This window comes from Zootoca vivipara, chromosome 17 (genome assembly GCF_963506605.1).
Source record: "Zootoca vivipara chromosome 17, rZooViv1.1, whole genome shotgun sequence".
In the NCBI taxonomy this organism is placed as follows: Eukaryota; Metazoa; Chordata; class Lepidosauria; order Squamata; family Lacertidae; genus Zootoca; species Zootoca vivipara.
In genome coordinates, this window is record NC_083292.1 from 16,121,967 (window position 1) to 16,146,804 (window position 24,838).

The 24,838-nt window shown below is 47.5% G+C and overlaps 2 protein-coding genes across 4 annotated transcripts in view; one reads left to right on the forward strand and one right to left on the reverse strand.

Annotated features, from left to right (window-relative positions):
- Positions 1 to 423: 423 nt before the first annotated feature.
- HNF1A (HNF1 homeobox A) lies at positions 424 to 24,595 on the reverse strand. Its single transcript, XM_035099417.2, has 10 exons — positions 23,963 to 24,595; positions 14,154 to 14,353; positions 12,218 to 12,404; positions 9,556 to 9,785; positions 8,550 to 8,773; positions 8,021 to 8,219; positions 7,567 to 7,758; positions 6,338 to 6,459; positions 5,673 to 5,814; positions 424 to 4,786 (listed from the first exon to the last, which is right to left on the reverse strand). Exons 1-10 carry the CDS (start codon positions 24,298 to 24,300, stop codon positions 4,659 to 4,661), a joined length of 1,962 nt encoding a protein of 653 aa, XP_034955308.1. The 5' UTR covers positions 24,301 to 24,595; the 3' UTR covers positions 424 to 4,658.
- The window catches only part of SPPL3 (signal peptide peptidase like 3), a 62,578-nt gene continuing 54,423 nt past the window's right edge, over positions 16,684 to 24,838 (forward strand). The window contains exons 1-2 of one of the 3 annotated variants that reach the window (XM_060269344.1): positions 16,684 to 17,092; positions 20,167 to 22,571. The gene's annotated coding sequence lies outside the window, so the exon portion shown is untranslated. Of the gene's footprint in view, positions 17,093 to 17,969; positions 22,572 to 24,838 lie in introns of those variants that run through there. The other 2 variants (XM_035099420.2, XM_060269345.1) reach the window with 2 other exon arrangements.

The following is a 24,838-nucleotide window of genomic DNA, read 5'->3' on the forward strand; positions in this document are numbered from 1 at the left end:
GCCAGCCAAACGCTTTGCCCCTGCCGATCGTGGAGGGGGAGGAGGGGGTCGGAGCAGCCCGATTTCGGGCTGATCCTGGCGCCCCCTCGCCCCTGCCGATCGCGGAGGGGGAGGAGGGGGTCGGAGCAGCCCGATTTCGAGCTGATCCTGGTGCCCCCTTGCCCCTGAACGACCATGGCTTTCCTTGCCCCACTGTGGCCCCTCCCCTCCCGTGCCTTCGCCCCGCCCCTTGCCCCTTGCCCCTCCTAATTTTGATCCTGGCTACGCCCCTGCACTCAGTCCTTCTCTGTACACTCAGAGTGGATGTTTTCTCCGGAACCAACTCTCCTCACACTGTATTTCAACCTGACTCCTAACCTGTCTAACCTCAATTCCAACCCCACCTCCTCAACTCGACTCCACCTCCCACTCAACAACCCTCAACTCTCTCCCTCCAAAGCCTCTCCTTTTAAACTCTCTCTCCTGGAACTACAGCCAACCAGAGGCTGCTGTTCTTTAACCCTTTGCTGGCAGGAGATAAAAGTAACTTTCCGCCCGGAGCCTTTGTGGAGAGGGTTGGCTATAAATATGAATATTAAAGAAATGAACTTGGATAATATAGAAATGAACTTGGAAAAATATCACCTGTGCCTCTTGGAAGGGTTATTTTCTGAGGGTGTGTGCATCTTCTGGGTGGCTCATAGGTGTTTGTTTCTGAAATATTTTATTTTCATCATTAAAAATTTACATGCAAACAGTTTGTGTAACTGTTTTGTGAGATTCTCTGAATGAAAATTGTGGAGAATGTACTGATATGTAGTTTTAAATTCTGTTTTAAGGACCCATGTAGGGGATGGGAGGAAGTCACGAGGCTCACAGGTGTTTTGGGTCAGGTGTGGAGAACCTTTGGCCCTCCCGATGTTGCTGAACTACAATGCCGATCAGGCCCGGCAAGTAGGGATAATGGGAGCTGTAGTTCAGCAACATCTGGAGGGCCAAAGGTTCCCCACACAGAGAATTTCTCTTCATGGGCGTTCCACTTGATTTCGGCTGGGAACTGATTCCGGAGGGTTGAAGCAGCAACACTAGAAGCCTGATTTCTAGTAGCATCATAGAATTTTAGAGTTGGAAGAGACCCCCAAGGGTCATCTAGCCCAACCCCCTGCAATGCAGAAATCCCACCTAAACGAAGGACACCTCTGGGACATGAGGTGCCCTCAGCAGTGCCCCCTCCGAGCAGCGTAGTTGTTGGGCACCAATCGAGGCAATGAGTGTTACAGGCATCAACCTTTTCGTCTGATTCTTCCATCTCAAACATCAGCTTCCTATTGTAGCTGCAGCACAGCAGGCAAAACCAAAAGACAATTTTTTAAAATAAAAAACCTCACATGAGGGAGTTCTGACAGCCCCCTTTGCTTACTGAATCTCTGCATCCTGTCTGAAGTTAAAAGTGCAGGAGGATTGCCAAGGAAAACATGGTGAAAGCCTCTCCCAGGATCTTCTCCCCAGGCATCAGGTTCCCTCAAGTGGAACTAAAGTGGTTTCCTGCTGGTCTTCAGCCCCAAATGCCGTGAAGTTAATAGCAGCAGACACAGACACACACACACCTTCCCAGCTGTGCCAGGTACTGTAATTTCCTGGCTTGAGCACATCATTGGAGAGGCGTCTTAGACACTCTTGTGTTCTCCTGAAGCAAACCAGTGATCACCTCTATGGTGCTGTTTGGGGCAGGGGCGGGGGCAGCGGGGAAATGGAACCCCAGAATTGCTAGCTTCACCAGGCAAAGATCACCCTATCTTCCCTGTACTGTACCTTTTCCCTGGAGTGTTGTTTTTTTAGATGGTAAGCCTAAGGGTAGGTAGGGACAGTCTTGTTTTGATTGCGTGTAAACTTCTCTGAGAGCCGCTTTGGCTATACACAGTGGGGTGAAAAAGTGCTGGAAATAAATAAATAATATGGCCGTGCTGGCCGAGGCTCATGGGATATGTAGTCCAAGGAGATCTGGAGGCCACCAGGATTGCTAAAAATAAAAAATAAATTAAAAAATGCAATGCTAAAATATGGCTCCTCTCGGTCTCTTGGCAACTGGCAAAAAAAATTTTTCCCCCTCTGTTTTCCTTAGGAATGGAACTCTGGGCAAGGATCTTACCAGACCTTGATTATACTTGCACTTTTTTGGGGGGGGAGGGGGTGGAGCTATTAAAAGTCCATTGAGCCACAGCTTTGCTTAGCTTTATAAACAGGCAGCATGACACAGAAGTCTTATACATAACAATTCCTGCCCCACCCTCTGTTTGATTTACTGACAATTTAAATATATTTACAAGATAGAGCCAAACAGGCAATTGGTGGCTGGAAGAGGCCTCTGGCACTGCGTGGGACAGCAAACACTTTGGGCAGAGATGCTTGTTTTATTGAGACTCCAAATAAGCAGGGTGATGGTTTAAACTAGGTCCCGGGGGTTACTGGATGGGTATCATTGGGTGCTGTTTTCCCCTCCCATTTGCAGTGCTTGGATACTACTGATTTCACTTCTTCCCCCACCCTCTCAGCTGTGGCACATTTTGGTTTCATTTTAGCCACCAAAAAGGGCTTTACCTACTCTGGCATGGCACTTGAGAAATCGGTCATTATCACAGAGCCCCAGGGGTGCCATCCCCACACTCAAGAAATTATACAGGGAGGAAAACTGAATTCTGCCAACTTTGCAGCTGGCATGATTTAGGACAGGAAGGAGTGCTCACATTTCAGATCTTCTCCTTCTCTTGCTAGGCCAAGGATTCAGATGCGCTCTCTCTCTTTTCAAACTAAGGAACGATGAGAGATACTGGGGTGAGGGGGGAGGAACTGAAATCCCGTACTTAAAAAAGTAACATCTCAGTGGCAAGAGGTTCCTGATTCTGGTGCAAATTATGCATTTTAAATGTCTTTATCAGGGTGTGTTGAACAGTTAATGCCGCAAAAGGGGTTCTGTATAGGCGGGGAAAGGAGGCTAGGGGTTCTTCGGGTTAGGCAATATTTCTCAAACTTAGGTCCCCAGCTGTTGTTGGACTACAACTCCCATCATCCCTAGCTAGCAGGACCAGTGGTCAGGGATGATGGAAGCTACAGTCCAACAACAGCTGGGGACTCAAGTTTGAGAAACACTGGGTTAGGGTGTAGGGGGTCTTGCTGTGGAGATAACTGGGGAGGTCGAGGTTTCCATGTGTGTGAAGACCTGCTCCTTTGACTATTGGAAGCTTCAACAATGCCCTTGCTCACACAATCTTTGGCTTTGCTTTGGGTGTTGTTTTCTAACTACCATGAGGACTGGCAACTTGGTTTGCGTGTTTTGTAAGAGCAAAGTGAGGTTCTTAGAATGCAGCACGCATTACCAGATTCTGCACCTGAACCGCATGTTCTAGGTTTCACAGCTTGCCTGTATGAATGCATTGTTCAGTAGCAGGGACAGGGGAAAGCGGACTTCCAACCTCCTCTTTCTGGCCCTCATAATTCTTGTCAGGTCACATTCCTTACTGGCCTTGCTCAGTGCCCTTAAGTGGTTTTTGCCTGGCTGGAATGTGTCTCTGAACTGCACTAAAGGCCCTTGATTGGCTGGCTGATGGAGGGACTTCTGTGTGTGGCTGAAATGTTAACCTATCACAAAAAAGTAAGAGGCACTTCCGCTGCCCCATGCAAATTCTTGCCACACCCAACATTGAGCTTCTGAAAATGCTTCCTGTATCATACGTTCTTCCTATGAAAGACTATTTTAGAAAAAGTTCATCTAGTCCAACCCCCTACATTGCAGAAATCACAGCTGAAGCTGGGCCACTCTTTTTCCTCCCTTTTCCTGCAAAGGTGTCACACGTGGCTCCTGTAAGGCGATCTGTGGCTGCCAAGAGCAAAGTCCTAGTTTCTCAGGCCAAGGAGCAGGAGACTTCATAGGGTTTCTGGCTCTGACCCGTTGGCTTTGTGGCCTGGCTGAGCTCCTGAGTTTCCTCCTCAGGGGCATTTGCTTGACACAGGGCAAGCTTGAATCTTGATGACCAGCAGGAGCAAAGAGTAAGAGGATGATTTTCTTTCTCGTTTTGCACCAAGATGCGCCTACCTGCACAGGGTCTGCCTGAAGCTTGAACCCGTCAGCTGAAATGTATAGGACATGTGTCTCTTGCTGCTGCTGGAGCCCAGCCCTCCTTGCTTCTGCCTGTAGGGCTGGCTGGCTCTTGCCTGGTCTAAGCTGGGCTACAGCTTCTATTGCAGTCCTGTCCTGAAGGCAGAGTCAAAGAGCATGGGCCAGCCAGCCTTTCCTCTCTTGTTTGAAAAGACACAAAGTTCCTCTTGGCATTCATAAAACAGTTGAGTTTGAGGGGATCCCCAAGGCTAATCTAGTTCAACCTAGGAATCATGGCTAAAGAATCACTGACAGATGACCATTCAACTTCCAACAAAGGAGAGTCCACCACCTTCGAAGGGAGTCCGTTCCGTTCCTTGTGTGCATATTTTCACCTCTTGAGCAGGGTTTTGGGGTGTGGAACAAGGGTGTGTGTGTGTGTGTGCACAACGTCCTGGAGGAGAAAAAAAGCCCCCCAAGCTGGCTGCCCCCTCCATTCTAGGCAGGCAGGCAGGCAGACATCAGCAGGTGGCGGCAGCTTCGAATGAGGCTTCTCTGCACTTTGGGTCCTTGGGTGGTCATCAGGCTACTGAGTGGAAGAGGCCATCTGGGTGGATATAAAAGTCTCTATCACACCATGAGTGGACGGCAGCAGGTGGCTGTGGCTGTTGGAGGAGTCGGAGCTCTGGTAGAGCACCAGGCTACTGGAGGAGACTGTTTGGAAGGAAAGGAGAAGAGGGGAGGGGGAAACACCCATAAGCACATGTGAGTGTACGCAGGGGGAGATTATCACTCAGTTCCTTAGGGACATAGGCTGGTTTACACTGCGATGGACCATTGGTCCATCTAGTTTAGCAGGGTCAACACTACAGGCAGCAACCTATTTCACGTAGGGGTTGCCCCAAGCCCTACTGGAAGATACTGGGGATTGAACCAGTAGGGGTTGCTCCAAGCCCTACTGGAAGATACTGGGGATTGAATCGTCTCATCTGCAGGCAATGCAGGCACTCTGACACTGAGCTACAGCCCTTCCTTCACTTCCTACACCCGCAAAAGGGAATAGACACACATGCACACACACACCCCTCCCTCCCAAGCATTTTAGGGTTGCAGTGCTTAGTTCAACCTTCCCCAACTCCCATTGGCCCAGGCCAGTGCAACTATATGATACTGGAGCTGAAGAGAGAGCAGCTGCGAGTCAGTGTAGGCAATACTGAGCTCAATGGGCCAACCTATAAGGTGGTTCTCTGTATTCCCACAGCACAGATGTGGTGGCTGGGGCTGATGGTAGTTGCAGTCCAAAACATCTGGACAGGCATCAGATTGAGGGAGGACGGCTTGGGCAAACTCCAGGGATAGCCAACCAGAAGTAGACTACAACTCCCATCATCCCGGATGAATGGTCATACTGATTGGGCGGATGGGGGTCATAGTCCACATGGGCTGGCCCAACACTAACCGATAAAAACTGCATGTTACTGTCTTGAGGGTACAATGTTTATGAAATCCCCCTGTTCCACCAAAGAATGGAAAGCCCTCAATGTTGGCAGGAGCTTCAGTTGCCGCATTCTTCAAAGCAGGGCTCCCCACCCCCACTTACCAGCAGGGCTAGAGGTGAGTCGATGGCTGGGCTGGAGGTGCTGGATGGTGGCATCCTGGTTCTGTAAGTGTATGGTGGAAGCCTGCACGGGGGGCGTGTGGATCCCAGACTCTGTGTGTGCCTCAGAGTCTGATGTGAACACCTGTAAAATGTGGGAGGGAGAGATTAACAACACATTAAGAAATCTGGAAACTGGAAATTTCAGATTTATTATTATCATCATCATCATCATCATCATCATCTTGATTGAATAGAAGAATATCAACAAGCTGGAAAGTGTGCAGAGAAGGGCAACCAAGATGATCAAGGGTCTGGAAACCGAGCCTTATGAAGAACCAGTTAAGGGAACTGGGTATGTTTAGCCTGGAGAAAATTGAGAGGTGATAGGATAGCCAAATGTCTGTCGCATGAGAGATGGAGCAAGCTTGCTTTCTGCTGCTCCAGAGGGTAGTGCAAGTGCACGATGGATGGCTGAACTGATGGATTCAAATGACAAGGAGATTTTGGCTATATATTAGGAAGAATTTTCTGATGGTAAGCGCTGTTCAGCAGTGAAGCAGACTGCCTCAGAAGGTGGTGGACTATCCTTCCTTGGAGGTTTTTAAACGGATTTCAGTGTTTTCCCAGGTACCTTCTTTCCCGGCTTCCCCATCAGCCCATCTTACCTGCTTGGTTGGCGTCAGGCTGGCCAAGGCGCTGAGGTTGGCTGTGTCTGTGATCAGCATGGTCTGCGGCAGCAGCCCAGTGTGGGCGTACTGAGCCATCTCTGGTTTGTGGCCGTAGAGAGCTAGGGGACCAAAAAGGCATAAGAACAGAGGTTGTATGGGGGACTCTTGAGGGAGAAGGGAACCATGGAGTTAACTCTGGCGTCCAAGCATCTGTAGGGTGACCATTATCCCTTGTTTACTTTTTAAACATCCGTTGTACCCTGCTCTCCTTTGTCCAAAAAAGCTCAATGCTCTTAGTAAGGGAGCCCTTCTCGTTTCATCCTGAACAACAACCCTGCAGGGTAGGTTCCCTCTCTCTACCACCACCACAGCTTCTTCCGAGGTTGTCCTCCTGGGGCTGACAGAAAAAGGAGGAGGGTGTTATTTTAGAAGGCGACCAGGGGAAGGAAGGGAACGCTTTCAAGATGGCTGTACAAAGGCGTGGGGGTTAAGAGGAGGTGGAAGAAGGGTGGAAGAAGTGTGGTGTTGCGGTTAGAGTAACAGACTAGGACCTGGGAGAGCTGGATTCAAATCCCCACTCACCCATGAAGCTCACTGGGTAACCTTAGGCCAGTCACCAACACTCAGCCTAACCTACCTCACAGGATTGTTGTGAGGATGAACGAAGAAGAGAACTGCGTACGCCACATTGTGCTCCTTGGAGGAAAGGTGGGATTAAATGTAAGGAAAAATAATAATAAAACAAGGCGGGGGCAATTAGCTACACTTTCCTCACAATCCATGTATTCCTTTTTAAATGGGCAGCCTGATCTTCCTCTGTGTGGCTTATAGGAGCCTCTCCATTTCCTTCCATCCAAACACTGCAGCATCTGATATTCGGAGGCAGACTGCCACTGCCCAAGGAGGCTCAGTTTAGCTGCCAAGTCTAGTAGCCAAGGGTAGGTTCATGTGCCTTTTCTCTAAACCACCGCATCTTGCAGCAGGAACATTCCACTCCAGCCTCCCCACCACCCGCAACCTGATGTCCTGCAAGTGCTTTGGACTACAAGTCCCATCAGCCCCACCCAACACAGCTGTATGATGAGAACACAGCTGTGCTGACTAGCTGGATATGATGGGACATGGAATCCAAAGCATCTGCAACGAGTTGAACAAGGCTGGCCGTGAGTCCTTGGCCCACAATTCCGGGGAGCCTCCCTCCCTGCCTTGCTGGCTCCCCAACCTACCATGAGGTGCCTGGATCTGGGCCATGGTGGCCATGAAAGGGCTCTGGTTGAGATGGCCCTGGACCTGTTGCATGATTGGCTGCTGGTACGATGGGTGCAGCTGCTGGGAGAACTGGACTGGTTGCAGGGTGGTGAGGCTGCTGCCCATGTTGTTGATCACTGGGACACTCTGGGGCTGGGTGGAGGCCAAGCCTGGAAGACAGAATAGAGCATTTTCAGTGGTTCACTTTTTTCTCTCTCCAAAAAAACACCAGCTAGTTCCAGCCAGCCAGGGAGCAAAGTCTCCCTTTTTTTTTGCAGGAAATCTGCAGCGGTGGAAAGCGAGAACCAGTGCTTGTCGTCTTGAAGCATCCTGGCACTGTTCTGCAGCTTTACTTCAGTAGGTCTTGCTGCACAATGAGGACTAGAAAGCTGTTTGCTACTGTGTGCAAATGGCATGCCTTCCCTCACTTACCGATGACCAGCGTGGAGGCCCCTGTGTTGGTGAAGGCTGGTGTGAGCGAAGACGTGTCTCCCGGCCCAATTGCCATGACACCTGGGAGTGATGCCATGATGAGGTTCTGGGTTTGCTGGCTCAGGGTGTGGTTCTGCTCTAGGCTGTGCAGGGCTGTCAGGGTGCTAACTGGGGGGAGAGAGCCCCCCGGAGCGGAGATCTGTGCACAGGAGAAACAGGGAAGAGTATAAACATGCTTTTTGAGGAGAATTGCAGGATTGTGGGATATACATTTGGGGTAGCTTAGAAGTGGTGTGATATTAAATGCACTTATTGACAAGCTTGGCAGAAAGTAGAACCACTGGCAGATTTATGGATGACTTTCAGGAGATCTGCAAGGATTTCTGCTCCCCAGTTGTTCGACAAGAGCAGCAACAAAATGGCTCCCAACCATACAGTGGAGGCTAGTTCCCCTTTGGGACTGATAGGGCGCAAGGCAGGGAGCCCAACACTAGGTGGTGCCAACGAGCCCAGGCAGTGCTTGACTCACCAGCTTTGCCTCTCCTGCAGAACTAACTGAGCACAGGCCAGGGGAAGAAGCATGGTGCAAGATAGTCTGGGTGGTCACAATGGAATTGTTTCCCCCGTGCTGGTTGCCGTCTGAGGAATCTGTCTCACTGACGGGCTGCTGGTTGTACCTCATGCCGGAGTCGGAAAAGGAGAGTTGTTGTTGTTGCTGCTGCTGCTGTTGCTGCTGCTGCAAAGGGGATTGTTCTACAAACAAACAAAAGAAATGGGGGAGAGATAATTCTTAGTAATTTGTGCTTAAGTTGAGGACGTTTAGCTCTGATCTCAGACAGGGCCGGCCCTACCCTTAGGCAGAGTGAGGCAGTTTATTTAAATCATTAATTTCTTCCTCTACTGGTTCTGCTGAGAGACCACATGTCATGGTCTATACCTGAAGGAGCGTCTCCACCCCCATCACTCAGCCCGGACACTGAGGTCCAGCTCCGAGGGCCTTCTCGCGGTTCCCTCACTGCCAGGTTACAGGCAACCAGGCAGAGGGCCGTCTTGGTAGTGGTGCCTGCCCTGTGGAACGCCCTCCCATCAGATGTCAACTATCTGACTTTTAAAGACACCTGAAGGCAGCCCTGTTTAGGGAAGTTTTTAATGTTTGATGCTTTATTGTATTTTTTATATTTTGTTGCAAGCTGCCCAGAGTGGCTAGGGAAACCCAGCCAGATGGACGGAGTAATAATAATAATAATAATAATAATAATAATAATAATCTGAAATGCTTCCATTGCAACTGGCCATTGTGTGAATTGTAACTTGTAACAACTTGTCCCGGACTTTGCTTTCCCCCCATCCTCCCTCCCTGCTCCTTGCTCTTTCCTTTTGGGCTGTGTCCTTTAGATTCTAAACTGGAGGGCAGGAACTCGGAGGTGGTGATGGGGATTGATCTGTAAGCTACTCTGGGAGTCATTTTGGCTGAAGTCTAAGAGCTGTGTGGGTGGGGAGAGATTTAAAATAAATAAACAATGCCTGACACTCACCGTGGACCTTGCTTGGTGAGAGGGGCGTTGATGACTGGAGCGAGGAAGAGCCCAAGGTGGGCACAGATCCGGGCTGCGGCCCACTGTAGCTATCCATGGCGAGCTTGTGCCGGAAAGCCTCCTCCTTCCGGCGGTTGGCAAACCAGTTGTAAACTCTCACCTCAGTCACCAGGTTCGAGCCCAGACCCTGGGCCTGGGAAGGGGACACACCGCGCTGGATGCACTCTGCCCTACCGAGAAAGGCCATGGATTTGTCAGGTTGGGGACGGGGGTTGTGTTAAGGCGAAGCCATTTCTCCAAAGGGAACCCCTTCAAATCAAAGGAGTGGTGTGTCTGTTGCACCATTTCCAAAGAGATCTGAGCTGCATGAAGAACATACTGTAAGGAGAGCTCTGCTGGACCAGACCAGTGGCCCATTGAGTCCATCATCCTCTTCTCACAATGAATCTCCTCCATGAATCTGTCTAATCCGCTTTTAAAGCCATGCCTATTGGAGGCCACCGCTGCCTCCTGTGGGAATGCGTTTTGTTCCGTTTTCCCGATGTTTTCTTCCCTGAGAGTTTTCTCCTTTAATGCGACCCTTCACTTGACGTAAAGGCCACTTCCAGAAACCTAGCAGAATCTAGTGAACTTTTCATGTTCGGAAAATAAGTCTGTTCCCGCTTCCCCAGAAAATCATGGAATGAAACAGGGCCGTCTTAAGCCCATCCAACGCCCCCTTCCAGAGTCTCTCCAAGGGCCCGGGAGTGCCAAGCGGACCGCGGCAGCAGCGGGAGGCCACCTCCGAGGACTCTGCACTGCGCCTCCTTCTCGTTTCCCCAGCGCTGGGTTCCGCTCAGTCAAGCTTCGCCACCAGCGCGCGCACCGCGGGACCAGCAAGAGCTGCTTGGGCGCTGTGTGCACGCTGGTGGCAAAGCTCGACTGAGCAGAACCCAGCGCTGGGGAAACGAGAAGGAGGCGCAGCGCGGAGTCCTCGGAGAAGGAGAGAGACGCGGCGCAGCCTCTCAGCTAGTGAAGCGCAGTCCTGGCCAGATCGCCGGAACCCTGCGCTCACTTGGCGCCCTTTCAGCGCCCTCCAGCGCCTGGCGCCGTGGTTCTCTGCGCCACTAGCCTCTATGGCTAGGACGGGCCTGGAATGAAATCTGGGGCGATATTTCAGCTACTCCCCCCCCCTTTCTCAAAGGATTCTGAGCCCTGTAGTTTGTTAAGAGTTCTTGCTTCGAATTGTAACTTGGTGAAGGGTGAACTACTGTGCCCAGAATTATTTGAGGAGGAAAAAATGTGCTTTGGGTGTATTTTAAAGGTGTGAGGAGCACACGGCTGACAGCCCCTGAGCTATGAAGCATTTCATAAGATCCCAGTATAGGGTGCAAAAGTATCCCATCGTCCCTGACTGTAGAGGCGCTTTCAAGTACAGTGGTACCTCTACTTACGAATGACTCGACTTACGAATGTTTCTACTTATGAATGGAGCTCCGTCCGCCATCTTGGATGCTGTTTAGATAGGATTTTTTCTACTTACAAATTTTTAGATAGGGTTGCTTCGACTTACGATTTTTTTCTATGGGATTCAACTTACAATTTTTTTTGACTTACGAATGTGCGTTCGGAACGCATTAAATTCGTAAGTAGAGGTACCACTGTAATTACTTTTGGCGCCTCCTCTGCATTAATTATAGTCTAACCATAGTTGGCTCAGATCTCTCTGTACTTTTGCATTTTTAGTCCTGATATTCATCTAGACCTCATATCTGATTATATGTTTACGGTAGGTCTCATTTGGGGTGAAATAGTTAAACTGGGGGCAGAATGAGAAAGGAATTATTAGCCCCAGCTCAGCCAAAACCAATAATTTACTTCCTCCACCCATTTCTTCCCACCCCCTACTTTGTGTAACATAAGTAAGAGCCTGCTGGATCAGGTCAGTGGCCCATTCAGTCCAGGATCCTGTTCTCACGGTGGCCAACCAGATGCCTGTGGGAAACCCGCAAGCAGGATTTGAGCACAAGAGCACTCTCTCCTGTGGTTTCCAGCAACTGGTATTCAGAAACATCACTGCCTCCGACTATGGAGGCAGGGCATGGCCACTGTGGCTTGTAGCCCTTGATAGGGTTATCATTGCATTAATCTGTCCAATCCTCTTTTAAAGCCATCAAAGTTGGTGGCCATCACTGCCTTTAGAGGGCGCAATCCCCATAGTTTAACTATGAGTTTATCCAACCTCACCTTTCACCAGCCCTTTCCAGGCACAGTCCGCACCTTAAAGCTCCGTGTCCAAGCGCCTTCCTTTCCGCTCTGGTGCTTGCCCTGCGAAAACCCACTCTTTAAAGCTCAATCAGAGCAAACAGCAATCTGTGAAAAACCAGAATTGACTTTTTCTCCAATGGAGCGCTAAAATGTGGGCTTTTTGCAGGGAAAACTCTGGGGCAAAACAAACAAACAAACAAACAAACAAACCCATGCTCGGACAAGGAACTTTTAAGCACAAGGAATTTGTGCCTGGAAACAGCAGGGCAAAAGGTAAATGTGGATAAGTGCTATGTACTGCATGAGTTTTTTCGTCTAGGAGAACAGGATGCTGGGCTAGATGGGCCAGTGGCCTGATCCAGCAGCGTCTTCTGGTGTTCTTATGTTCTTAAAAGAGGGACCTTCCTCCATTCACCTGTTGCACTCCTCCACTAAGGCTTCCCGTTCCTCCTTGCTGGGATTCTTCTGCCTCTCATAGGCTTGGAAGAGGATTTGCTGTGAAGCTGGGCCCCACTTGAAGCGATTGCGTCTGCCTTTCTTCGTTGGCAGGTCCTCTCCCATCGCATCTTCTACCATAATGCCCTGGCCAGCGTGGGTGAATTCTGGAACCACAGAAAGGGTGGGGTGCAACCATCTCTGGGGCAGCCCTTATGTTGTAGAACTCCCTCCTTCTTCTTTTTTTTGGGGGGGGGGGTCAAACACATCTCTTTGTCCAGGACTTTAGCACCTGACCCACCATATCCTTGTGGTTCTAAATTGTTTTAAACAGTTTTTAATGTTGTATTTTAAATTGTTATGTGACCTTAGGTTGAAGGCTGATAATAATAATAATTATTATTAATAACAATAATAATAATACTGTCCATTTCTTGAAGAAACCAGATGGGAGGGGGCAAAGGGGGGCAAACTAAACAAAGGCGTCTAAAAAGCAACTCAATGGAATTACAGAAAGTTGATTGAGTTGGCGGCAGGGATGACACCTAGGTGGGAGGGGGGGGGAAATGGAGTCACTAGAACATTTTCTAAAAATGTTTAGGGGTAGGCCTACTCTCATTTTGACTCAGGAAAATCACCATTTTATAGTTCAAATCAGGGGCAAATAAATACAGTAAATGGACAAAAGTATACAAAGATTCACAAAATGTTTAAGGTATGTGTACCCCTGCGTACACCCAGGAAAAAAAAGCACTGCATAGAAACATAGATATAAAAGTATGTGTTAAGGGTAGAAAAAAAACCCATCTCATTGTCTGGCTAGGTCAGGCATCCCCAAACTGCGGCCCTCCAGATGTTTTGGCCTACAGCTCCCATGATCCCTAGCTAGCAGGACCAGTGGTCAGGGAAGATGGGAATTGTAGTCCAAAACATCTGGAGGGTTGAAGTTTAGGGATGCCTGGGCTAGGTCATTTCCTGGTTCATACTATTTTTAGCATCCCCAAAGACAGAATCCCACCCTACAGGAAGTTGCTGCTCCCTGCGTACCTTCTAAGGCTGGGTTGAAGGATGCTCCCCAGGGCCAGATCATTCATCCAGATATGCAACAGGCAGCCTCATCAAACAGAGAGAGACTTCGGAGCGGGTCCTTTGGGTTCTGAGCAACCAGAGGCTCCCTTGTGCCCTTGGCAAGGACCTGTATCAGTGCCTCCCCATCCCTTGCACCCTTGGTAGTAGGGCTGGGTGATAGGTATATATCATCCAGAACTAGTTTGAAGTCCATATCGTGATAATGGTTTAGCAATTTTTGACCTGGCAATATATCGCAAATCATGATGTGTGTGTGTGTGTGTGTGTGCGCACTTTGCAGAAATCACAATGTGGGGGAAAATGCCCAGCCAGCCAATGCCTCTCCCTCCTTATTTCAGACATGGTGATATATCAATATATTGCGGTGTTTAACTGTTGATATAGCACCATGTTGAAAACCAGAGGAGCCTACCCTCCTTGCCTGGCCATCCAGGGCAACGGTGGAGTAGGCTGGCGGGCTCCTAGTCACTCCAAGCAGGAGTGGAGAGGCACGGTTTTTGTGGCCCCTGGGCCTGCACCCTTGACAGGGGCCAAACTGGCCAACCCCTAGGCACACCCCGGGCAGCAACTTTCAGTCACTGAATTCATTTATTTCTCGCAGCACATTTGAAGCTGCTTGCCAGCCATGTTTCGTCCAACTAACAGGAGCAACATTTTGCAGACATGGAAATTCAGCATGCATCATGGCACACAAGTGTTGGACCTTGGCCCAGAATCCCTTGCAAATGTTGGGCTGACCGGCTCTGCTGCTCTTGAGCAGGTAGAAAATGGCCTTGCTCTGGTATGTGCTTTGGGGCTAGGGAAGAGCTGCTGGTTGCTGTACTTACGCTGAGCCACCTCTCGCTGCTTGCGGACGTACCAGGTGTAGAGGGCAGCCCTCTTCTGAGTTTTCATAGGTGTACCCTTGTTGAGATGCTGGGAGAGGTGGGATTGATTCAAGCCTGTGGTGTCTACCACCTCCCGCTGGGGAATATTGTGCTGTTGTAGGTAGGATTTCACCATCTTGGCTACCCTCCAGGGATCCTCTCTGGAAGGAACAGAAAGCACACTCTACATGAAAGAGGGTTACAGAGGGTTGGTCTACAGTAGATGACCTTTCGTGTCCTTTCTCCCTGTGAGTCCTGAGAAGCAAGGAGAATCAACCAATGACATTTCTGGTACAGTAGTAGATTTTGGGTCAACACTAGTAGTCATAGCTGTCAAGTTTTCCCTTTTCTCACAAGGAAGCCTATTCAGCATAAGGGAATTTCCCTTTAAAAAAGGGAGAACTTGACAGCTATGGTAGTAGATGCTGTTCAGTCTCCTCTGTGCAGCAGGCTGTCCCAGCTGAATAAATTTATCTTTACCATGAGTGTCTACTTGTTAAGGTTTTAGTCTTGTTTTAAATTTATTTGTCGTTTTTGTGTTTATAAAGTGTTTTTCATTATCTTATGTGTAAAAGGCCCTGAGATGGTAGTTTAGAAGGTGGTTAATAAATTAATTGTAATAGTAATATTATTATTATATACCGTGGTACCTTGGTTCTCAAACGCCTTGGTTCTCAAACACCGAAAACCCGGAAGTAAGTGTTCCGGTTTTTAAACTTTTTTGGAAGCCAAACGTCCGATGTGGCTGTCGGCTATTGTTTCCGGGCCACCTGCACCAATCAGAAGCCTTGGTTTTTGAACATTTCATAAGTCAAATGGACTTCCGGAATGGATTAAGTTTGGCACTTTTGTTTTTGCTATTTGTTTTGCGTTTTTGTTGTTGAGGCTTTTTCGGTTAATTTGTTTTTGTGACTGTGTGGAACCCAGTTCAGCAGCTACTGATTGATTGATTGTGTGACTGCAGAAATGGACAAAAGCCCCCCATCTAAACAAATGACTATCATCAGTGCTGGTAAGAAAAAGAATTAATTTTATTTTTTATCATGTACAATACAATCTTATTTATTTTATAGTACAGTACATTGATTATTAGGGACCCAGGTGGCGCTGTGGTTAAACCACTGAGCCTAGGGCTTGCTGATCAGAAGGTTGGCGGTTCGAATCCCTGTGACGGGGTGAGCTTACGTTGCTTGGTCCCAGCTCCTGCCAACCTAGCAGTTTGAAAGCACGTCAAAATGCAAGTAGATAAATAGGAACCGCTACAGCGGGAAGGTAAACAGCATTTCCATGTGCTGCTCTGGTTTGCCAGAAGCGGCTTAGTCATGCTGGCCACATGACCTGGAAGCTATACGCCGGCTCCCTCGGCCAATAATGCGAGATGAGCGCGCAACCCCAGAGTCGGTCATGACTGGACCTAATGGTCAAGGATCCCTTTACCTTTACCTTTACATTGATTATTGCTTTCATTTTAGGATCAATTGTCTTGTTAGATAGTAAAATTCATGTCAAGTTGCTGTTTCAGGGGTTCTTTTTAAAAGTCTGGAATGGATTAATTCGATTTTGCATTGATTTCCATGGGAAAGCACGCATTGGTTTTGGAACGCCCTGGTTTTGGAACGGACTTCCGGAACAGATTAAGATTGAGAACCAAGGTACCACTGTAGCTATTAAGTTGTAGGCACAACATGGAGATTGTTGAGTGAACCTCTTTAGAACATTATGGCACCCATCCGCCCTTTCTCCATACCTTAATCTCATTCCTATCCTATTCCTGGATCAGGCCAAAGGGTCTATAGTCCTGGTCTCAAAGTGGCCAGCAAGATGCACTCCCTTAAGCAGGATTCGAGCATCAGAGCACCCCTCCCCCACTCATGCTCTACATTTTGTATTCTATGAATACTGGTCATTGACCATAATAAAGAATTGAATACTGTAGTTTTGTATTGTATTCCTGTGCTCCACTCCATATTGCTGTTTTATTGTGCTCCTGTATTTTGCATTTTTATATTTTGTTGTTCGGTGGAGTTGGGGGTTTTTTAGTGGAGATTGTGAAGCTGCTTTGTGGAGGAAGTTTCTCAAAAAGCAGCGGAACACTTAAAAAAAACAACACACCATGGAGTTAAGGGAAATCCTGAGCTTCTTTCAAATGATCGAAGCATGAACTGGCTCGTTCTTTCATAGCGCAGTTCAAAGTGGTCCTGTTCAATGTTCACTGTCTCGCAGGCTGCTTCCCACCCGCTAGGCCTGGTGCCCCATATTATCCCTCTCTGACCCTTTTGCCAGCGCCAGTTCAAGCTTCCCTTTTTGCTGGGTTTCTGAGGTCACTTTTTTTAAGGGCTTCTCACCTCCCTTTTGTTACCTGAACAATAAGTAACCCAGGTAGTTAGTTATAAACTCAAAGGGAACAAGAGCCTGGTTGATAATTTATAGCAGCATCTCAAATTTAAATGGAAAGTAAATATCAAGTTGTTAGCATTAAAAGAAAACCCAATCCGGAGAACCGGGGAAGCAACATTCATGGGGGGGAATGCCTCGATGTTCCAGTCGTAATGAGCCTTTCGCTTAAATGTTATTTTCCTTTTTTAAATTTTGGTTTAACTTGCCCGCTTTCCAACATCTGCCTTCTTGCTATTCATTCTCTACGCTGCCTCCCCACCCCATTATTCCATGCCACTTCCTTGAACAATGTTGAGCTGGGTTTCTGAGACCCATTCTTGGTACAAGAAAGAAGACCTTTGATCCCTTTGAAAAGTAATTTGGGATTCCTGCTTCGGACCAAGCCCTGGACTCAATATCACCACTGCTGTTCACACCATCCCTGGTCTTTGAACCCTGAAGCCTGCATCTTTGTTGATTTCATTGAATAAATTGGACTTGGAAAGGACAGAGGAGGAAAAAAGGTAAGAACTGTTCCTCGTGGCAACATCCCCCCCACCCCCTGTTGAATTTGGCCTTTAGGCTGGCCTGTGTACTGTGTGACACAACAAATATGATGTTGCAATTTGAGCCCAGAGCCCCAACAGCTTTTGCCATTCGCAGCAAAACAGAATCTAAATTTTTTAAAACTAGCATGCATTCTCCTCCACTGCATTAGAAAATACGATCCACGTTCCTACTCCTGCCTTCCCAAATATTGTAATTTTAAAATTCTCTCTCTCTCTCTCTCTCTCTCTCTCTCTCTCTCTCTCTCTCTCTCTCTCTCTCTCTCTCTCTCTCTCACACACACACACACACACACACACACACACACAATTTTCAGTTTGCTCTTCAAGGAAATAATAGCTTCACATTTTCCTCTTAGAAAAAAACACAATCCTAACATATTTTAAAAAGTGATGTTAAACACCCAATTTTAATTCTCTGCTTCTGTAATTTGAACAAAGTAATAATGGCATTGAGAAGCAACAGAAAATGATTGTTCTCTGTAGCACAGAGATTTTCAGGCTTTTGGGATTCTGTTCAGCGCTAGTCTACCAGCAATTACCAGTGCAGAGCTGAGGCTGCACATTGTAGGGTAAGATTGGTAGTGATGAGCAAAACATGCTTCCTAGGAAGTTTGTCTGCCCTTACTGATACTCTCCCAAGAGGAGGGGAGGTAGCCAACAGGGTGCCTTCCAGATGTTTTTTGAGCCCAGCTCCCATCAGCCCCATCTGGCGAGCATCACATTGGTTTGGCCAACCAGAGAGGAATCCTTGATCAGCTTTTAATATTTCTATACAAGGGCACTCTTTGGGGAAAACCCCCCACTGCCGTAGCAGATTTACAGCACTTAAGAGGGCTATATCAGTTTCCCCACTGATGTTTAAATTACATTCTTAGCTTCACTTGTCAGAATACTCGACTCTTCCAATGGAAATGCTGCCCTCATTCCTTTCTGTGCTGTATCAGTACAAAAACTATTGTGGAGGACAGGGCCTATGGATGGCTACTATAGCTGTGCTCTGCCGCCACAGTTAGAGGTAGCAATGTTTTTGATTACCAGTTGCTAGAAACCACAGGAGGCGAGAGGGATCTTGTGCTCAAATCCTGCTTGTAGGTTTCCCTATGGGGCATCTGGCTGGCCACTGTGAGAAGAGGATGCTGGCCATTAGCCTGATCCAGCAAGCTTTTCTGATGTTGTTAGGATTGTTCCAAACACGTCCTGGTCATAGCTGCCAAGTTTTCCCTTTTCTCGCGAGGAAGCCTATTCAGCATAATGGAATTTCCCTTAAAAAAAGGGATAACTTGGCAGCTATGGTCCTGGTGCTCTTTGTGAATGCAATGGCAACAACTTGTTCAGGGGAAGGGCTGTGTCTCAGGGGTAAAGCAACTGTATTGCATCCAAAGGTCCCAGGTTTAATCCCTGACAGCATCTCCAGGCTAGGTTGGGCATGTCACTTGCCCGAAACCCCAGAGAGCAGCTGCCGGTTAGTGTCAATAACACTAAGCTTGATGGACTGATAAGTCCTGACTCAGTATAAGGCAGCTGGTTCCTAAATGAGGCTATGCCTGATACCAGTTATTCTTCTGTCCCTTTCCTTTATGGGGAGAAAAACTCCACCCTCTCCACAGGGTGGGGGAAGGCCTGGTGAGGGGAGTTAACTCAGCTGTAAAACCTGCCTAGGTACTTTTGGCGTTATCAGGACATTTGCTACAGCCAAAGTCCAAACTGCTTCAGAGGATTGAATGAACTAATTGTCTGGCATGGCTGAGCATGTGTTTGCTCTCTTCCTGACCTGTGGGAAGCACAAGGTAGTTAGCTATAGAACATGAAATTTCTATGAAGCAACTCAGAGGTTGGCCTGCTAATGTTACAGACCCAAGTTTGGGATAGAACTGGATCGTGAACTTAAAACATCATACTTGGCATGATTGATCAGGCTTGAGACACATAGTGCAAAATGAGGCAGCCACCTCAAGTGGCAGATTTTGAATGCTATCATAAGCAGAACCTTGGAAAGACCTCTGGGGCATTGCTATGTTCTTGCCTTATCCTTGTTAACTTAATGCGCTTTGCACAGCAGAATTCCCTGTTGGCTTGAACTTAACGATTAATTTATTTATACTCTGCCTTTTACTCTGGCAGGGACTAGAGGCAGCTTACAGATAAAAATAATAACAACTAAAAACATAGAAAAAAAAACAATTAAAAATTAAACATTGTTAGAATTAAATCTACAGTCATACCTCGGTTTAAGTACGCCTCGGTTTGAGTATTTTCAGTTTAAGTACTGTACTCCGCGGACCTGTCTGGAAAGGATTAATCCACTTTCCATTACTTTCGATGGGAAAGTTCGCTTCAGGTTAAGTACAGACTTCCGGAACCAATTGTGTACTTAAACTGAGGTACCACTGTATATATAAAAATATATTTATATATATATACACAGATAATTACAATAAAAACTGCATGGTGCCAGCTATTTGTTAAAAGCAGTCAGTTCCTAAAAGCCAGTTGGAACAACAAACGCTTCACTTTTGAGTAAAAGGACAAAAAAGGGGGCAGCCACTCTAACCTATTAAAAATAGTCAGTTCCTAAAATCCAGTTGGGACAAAAGAGTATTCACCTGCCACTAGAAGGGCAACGAGGAGGCAGCCACCCTCAACTATTACCACCCTTAGTCCCATAGCATTTTGGATGCATCCTCCAAAAGCTGTTGTATACATCTTAAAGATAGGAAGAGCCTGCTGGATCAGAAGAGTGGTTCATCTAGTCCTGCATCCTGTTCTCACAGTGGCCAATCAGATGCCCCTAGCGGGAAGCCCACAAGCAGGTTCTGAGTACCACACCACTCTCTCCTAAAATAGGAGCTCAAGGCAGAGTTCATAGCCCCTTTCCTCTCCACTTCATCTTCACAAGAACCCTCTGAGATAGACCAGGCTGAAGGTTGGTGACAGGCCCAAGGTCACCAAGTGAGCTTTGTCACTGAGTGAGGATTTGAACGCAGGTCTACTCTGCCTCTCTAACTCAGTTTCCCCAAATCTTCCCACAGCACATAGTTAAACTCCCACAGAAGGCAGTGATGGCCACCAACTCGGATGACACCAAGAGAGGATTAGACAAATTCATGGAGGAGAAGGCTGTTGATGGCTACTAGCTCTGCTTTCACACTCAGAGGCAGTAATGTTTCTGAATACCAGCTGCTGGAAACGGACGAAGGCGGTTGTGCTTTTGTGCTTGAGTCCTGCTTTGAGGGTTTCCCGTAGGAGCACTCGGTTGGCTACTGTGAGGGCAGGATGCTTGACTAGATGAGATATTTGCTTGAACCAACAGGCTCATCTTATGTTCTTAACCTGGTTCCTTCCAGATGTTTTGGTTTTTATAACTCCCATCAACTCCAGCATAACACAGCCATGTAGATACGTTGCAGTGCAAAACAGCTGGGTGGCACCAAATTCGTGGAGGCTGCTCTCACCAATTCATCACACTGCCTCTCATTAAAATGCACCAAGCAGATAAAGGTAGAACTAAGAGCTGGTTGTCTAAACCTGGTGGAGTGGCTACAAGTGTGAACTGGTTCATCTCTGGTTCAGATTTCACATCAGTGGGCAGAGGGTCTGTCCAGACTGGTGTGTGTGTGTGTGTGTGTTCTGCAACATGGCGCTGATGCAATAACAGTGCACCAGTGATGGATTTATACTGGACCATCCACACTAAACCATTCCAGTTTATTGGTTGTTCTACTCTGCTTCCCTTGTGTTGCTGCTGCTTTATTGCTTTCCAGAGGGGCACTCTAGCACTATAGTGCAACACCCTTCCTCTCCTACCCAGGACGTTTGTGGTATAAAAGGTTATAGGATATTACCAGGACATTACTGGAGATCCACTGAATAGAAATGAATCAGCATGCCCACCCTAAAACCATAGCTGTCAAGTTTTCTCTTTTCTCGCGAGGAAGCCTATTTAGCATAAGGGAATTTCCCTTAAAAAAAGGGAGAACTTGACAGCTGTGCCTAAAACCTTTGCAGGCACAAATAGTATTAAAAGCAGGATCGGTATAACTGCCCCAATCCCATCATAAATTTTTGTTGTTGTTGTTTAGTCGTTTAGTCGTGTCCGACTCTTTGTGACCCCATGGACCAGAGCACGCCAGGCACTCCTGTCTTGCACTGCCTCCCACAGTTTGGTCAAACTCATGCTGGTAGCTTCGAGAACACTGTCCAACCATCTCGTCCTCTGTCGTCCCCTTATCCTTGTGCCCTCAATCTTTCCCAACATCAGGGTCTTTTCCTGGGAGTCTTCTCTTCTCATGAGGTGGCCAAATTATTGGAGCCTCAGCTTCACCCAAAATTTAAAGGACGTGTGGGAGGCCCCTTAGACAAGCCACTCCCTTAGCCTTGATCCTTTGCATATGAGAATAGTAATGCTACTGGCCTACCTAGTAGGAGTGTCTCCACCCCCATCAATAAGCTGAGGTCTGAGGTCTACCTCTGAGGGTCTTCTGGTGGTTCCTTCACTGCAAGAAGTGAAGTTACAAGGAACCAGGCAGAGGGCCTTCTGGTTGGTAGTGCCCTCCCTGTGGAATGCCCTCCCATCAGATGTCAAAGAGATTAAGAACTACACAACTTTTAGAAGACATCTGAAGGCAGCTCTGTATTGGGAAGTTTTTAATGTTTGACGTTTTGTTGTGTTCTTATATTCTGCTGGAGCTAATGCGTGTGAATAGTAGTAGTACTGACCTACCTAATAGGGTTGCTGGAAGGATTACTGAGATAATGCCTGTGAAGTGCTTTGAATGCTCAAATATGCCATATGAAATGTTGTGTCCTCGTAGTTGCAATCCATTTTTCATGAATTAGTTGAATTGCCTTTACGACAGCCCACTAAGCATCGGAGGAATTTTAAACTTGCCATCACTTGAGAGCCCAGTGTGAACCCACCTGCAATGCTCCTTTCCAAATCCTAATAGCATGATCCTCCCCCTCTTTCACCTTTTCATGGATGTCCATCACAAAAGAGGAGAGGAGAACAGGTGTTCTCCTGACTCCTTTGGCTTCCTCTGAGAGGAGACACCTGACAAATCACCAAAAGTTAATGATCAAAAAGCTTATCTGAGCCTTTTCGTTTATAAATTTATAAGACAAAAGAGAAATAATAAAGCCACTGGATAATTAGTAACCAGCTCAGTCCTGAGGCTTTGGAAATCAAACTGACCCTAGATCTCAACACAGACTCTGGGAGAGGTGGAGGGGAAAGGTGGGGTGATGCAAGGGGTCATTTGGGAGCCGGGGAACTTTAAAGATCGACCCCGAAAAGGGGAAATGAGCAAAGAAAGATGATTTGAGGGGGTGGATGCGGTTAAAAATGGGAGAAAGAAAGAAACTACAAGACAAGAAGGAACAATGGTGGAAGAAAAGGACTTTTGGAGTCTTGAGGCCTTTTTCCTTCCACTCACAGGTAAGAAGAGCTTGTGACACTGGGCTCAGAAGCAAAAGCAGTATAGCTAATTATTGTGACTCAGTTGGGAACTTGCTTAGCTTTCGTCAGTTTTGGGTGGGATTTTGCTCTGTGGCCTGCCCCCCCCAAAAAGAACACAACGTTGTCATAAATCATAGAGTTGGAAGGTACCACAGGGGATCCCCTGAATGCAGGAATCTTTTTGTCCAACGTAGAGCTCGAACCCATGACCCTGAGATTAAGAGTCTCATGCTCTACCGAATGAGCTATCCCACAGATTCCCCACTGACCCGCCTTCCATTTGCTTCCAAAATCAGAGCTGTGGTCTTCACAAGCTGTCCCTATCAGTAACAGAAGGGGCTGTTTTTGCGTTCATATTTTCCCCGAGGAGCCCTTCCAAAGGAACTCACGTAAATCCCCTCCCTGCGTACAGAGATTCTCCCCCAGCCCCATATAAATATTATTAGATTCGACAACAGCCTAGAATTTTAAAAGAATGTTTTTACTCTCCCCCCCCCTATGGAGCTCATTTATAAGTAGGTTGTGGATATATTATGATCAGCAAGAGTGGGAAAGAAAGTAAGGGAGATGGGAAAGAATGGTCGCAACTTTCCTGCTAGGAACATTTGCATGAATTCCTAGGGAATCCTGTCTTTGTCCAAGGCTGGAAGCACATACTTTGAACATGTCTGTTTTGCCAGTAACAACAAGATGGCTTATCTGAGTTATTCAATACTGAGGGCAAGAGTGTTGTGTGTTTGGGGAACATGTCTCAGGATGGCAACTCTATGACGCTTCATTTCACATCTTTGAACACTTCTGCTTTAGAAAGAAGTATGCGGATAGTTCCCCATGCTCATCAACCCCAACTGCCCGAAGATAGTTTCTTGCTTGCTCAGGTTTAGAAAAATGATTCTGGGCTCTACAAGGCTAACTCTTCTACCTCCCATGCAACATCTGAAATGGCGGACAGGATAAAAAAAAAAGAGAGAGATGTGTTCCAAAGATGAGTGTGTTCCAAAGTTATTCCTCACCTAAAGAAGTACCTTCTTATCTGAATTGGACTTTAGGGGCACTCTGGTGGCATGGGCCTGAAATTTTAGGTTTTAACTGTACCTTTTATTTAGAATGATCTCAGACAGGGAAGCTGGGTTCTTGTCCAGTAGTTGTGCTATAACGTGAATCTCTATGCCTTTAGATCGGCTGCTAGCACTAATGTAAGGGTTAGGGTGATTTGAGAAGGTAGAGGATAAAAGGGGACACACACACACACACAAACACACACACACACACACACACACACACACACACAGAGAGAGAGAGAGAGAGAGAGAGAGAGAGAGAGAGAGAGAGAGAGAGAGAGAGAGAGAGAGAGAGAGATATGCCCTTACTGTAATAGTCTTTCCACCACGGCTTTCTGGTGTGCAGCCTCTTCTGGGCTTAGGTTTTCCAGCTCCTTCATAATTGGCGGAGTGAAGTCTTCTCCATCGTCAGAGGTCTCCTCTTCGGACATCCTGGACTCCCCCATCCCATTGGCAAGAGCCGTGAGTTCTGTGCAGGACTCTCTCTTCTCAACTTGGATCGTGCTGGCAGTCCGCTGCTGGCTGTCGCCATGCTGTGGGTAGGGGTCCGATTCCATCAGGGCTTTGATCAGTGTCTCCTTGCTCAGCCCAGATTCCAGGAGAGCCCCCAGCAGCTCCACCTGAAGATGAGTGAGTTTTGAAACCATGGTCTTTTAGTTCTGGCCGCTTCTCCTAAGGCCCGAGTTTTGTTTTTTTTACGTGCCCGACGCAGATTCCGGTGTTTGCTACACCATGTTTCTGAAGTCACCCGTCGGAGCAGAATAGAAATGGCAGCAGGTTCGGCCTTTGCAAAACCCCCCCCCCCACAAAAAAAAATTCCCCAAGAGGAAAAAAAAGCAGCTTCAGACCCCCCACAACTGTCCTGAGTCAGTGCTGATAAAGGGACCCTCGCCTATCTGTTTACATTGGAGCGATGCAAATTCTCCAAGGTTCATATTTATCTGTGTGCTTAGGCAAGTTACTGAACTTTGGACTTCGGCATTGCAACAGCAGTTCACAAAGTGCCCAGGAAGGGAGGGAGAGCGGGAGGAAAAATAAGAGGGGGAAGAAGAGTGGAGGAAAAGGAGATGAGGCCGCACAGGAGACACCTCTTGAAGAAAAAGAAGGGACAAGGTGGTGGTGGAGAGGAGCAGGATCTGGGCATGGGAAGAAGTTTAATGGCATCTCCTAGAAAGGTACATAATG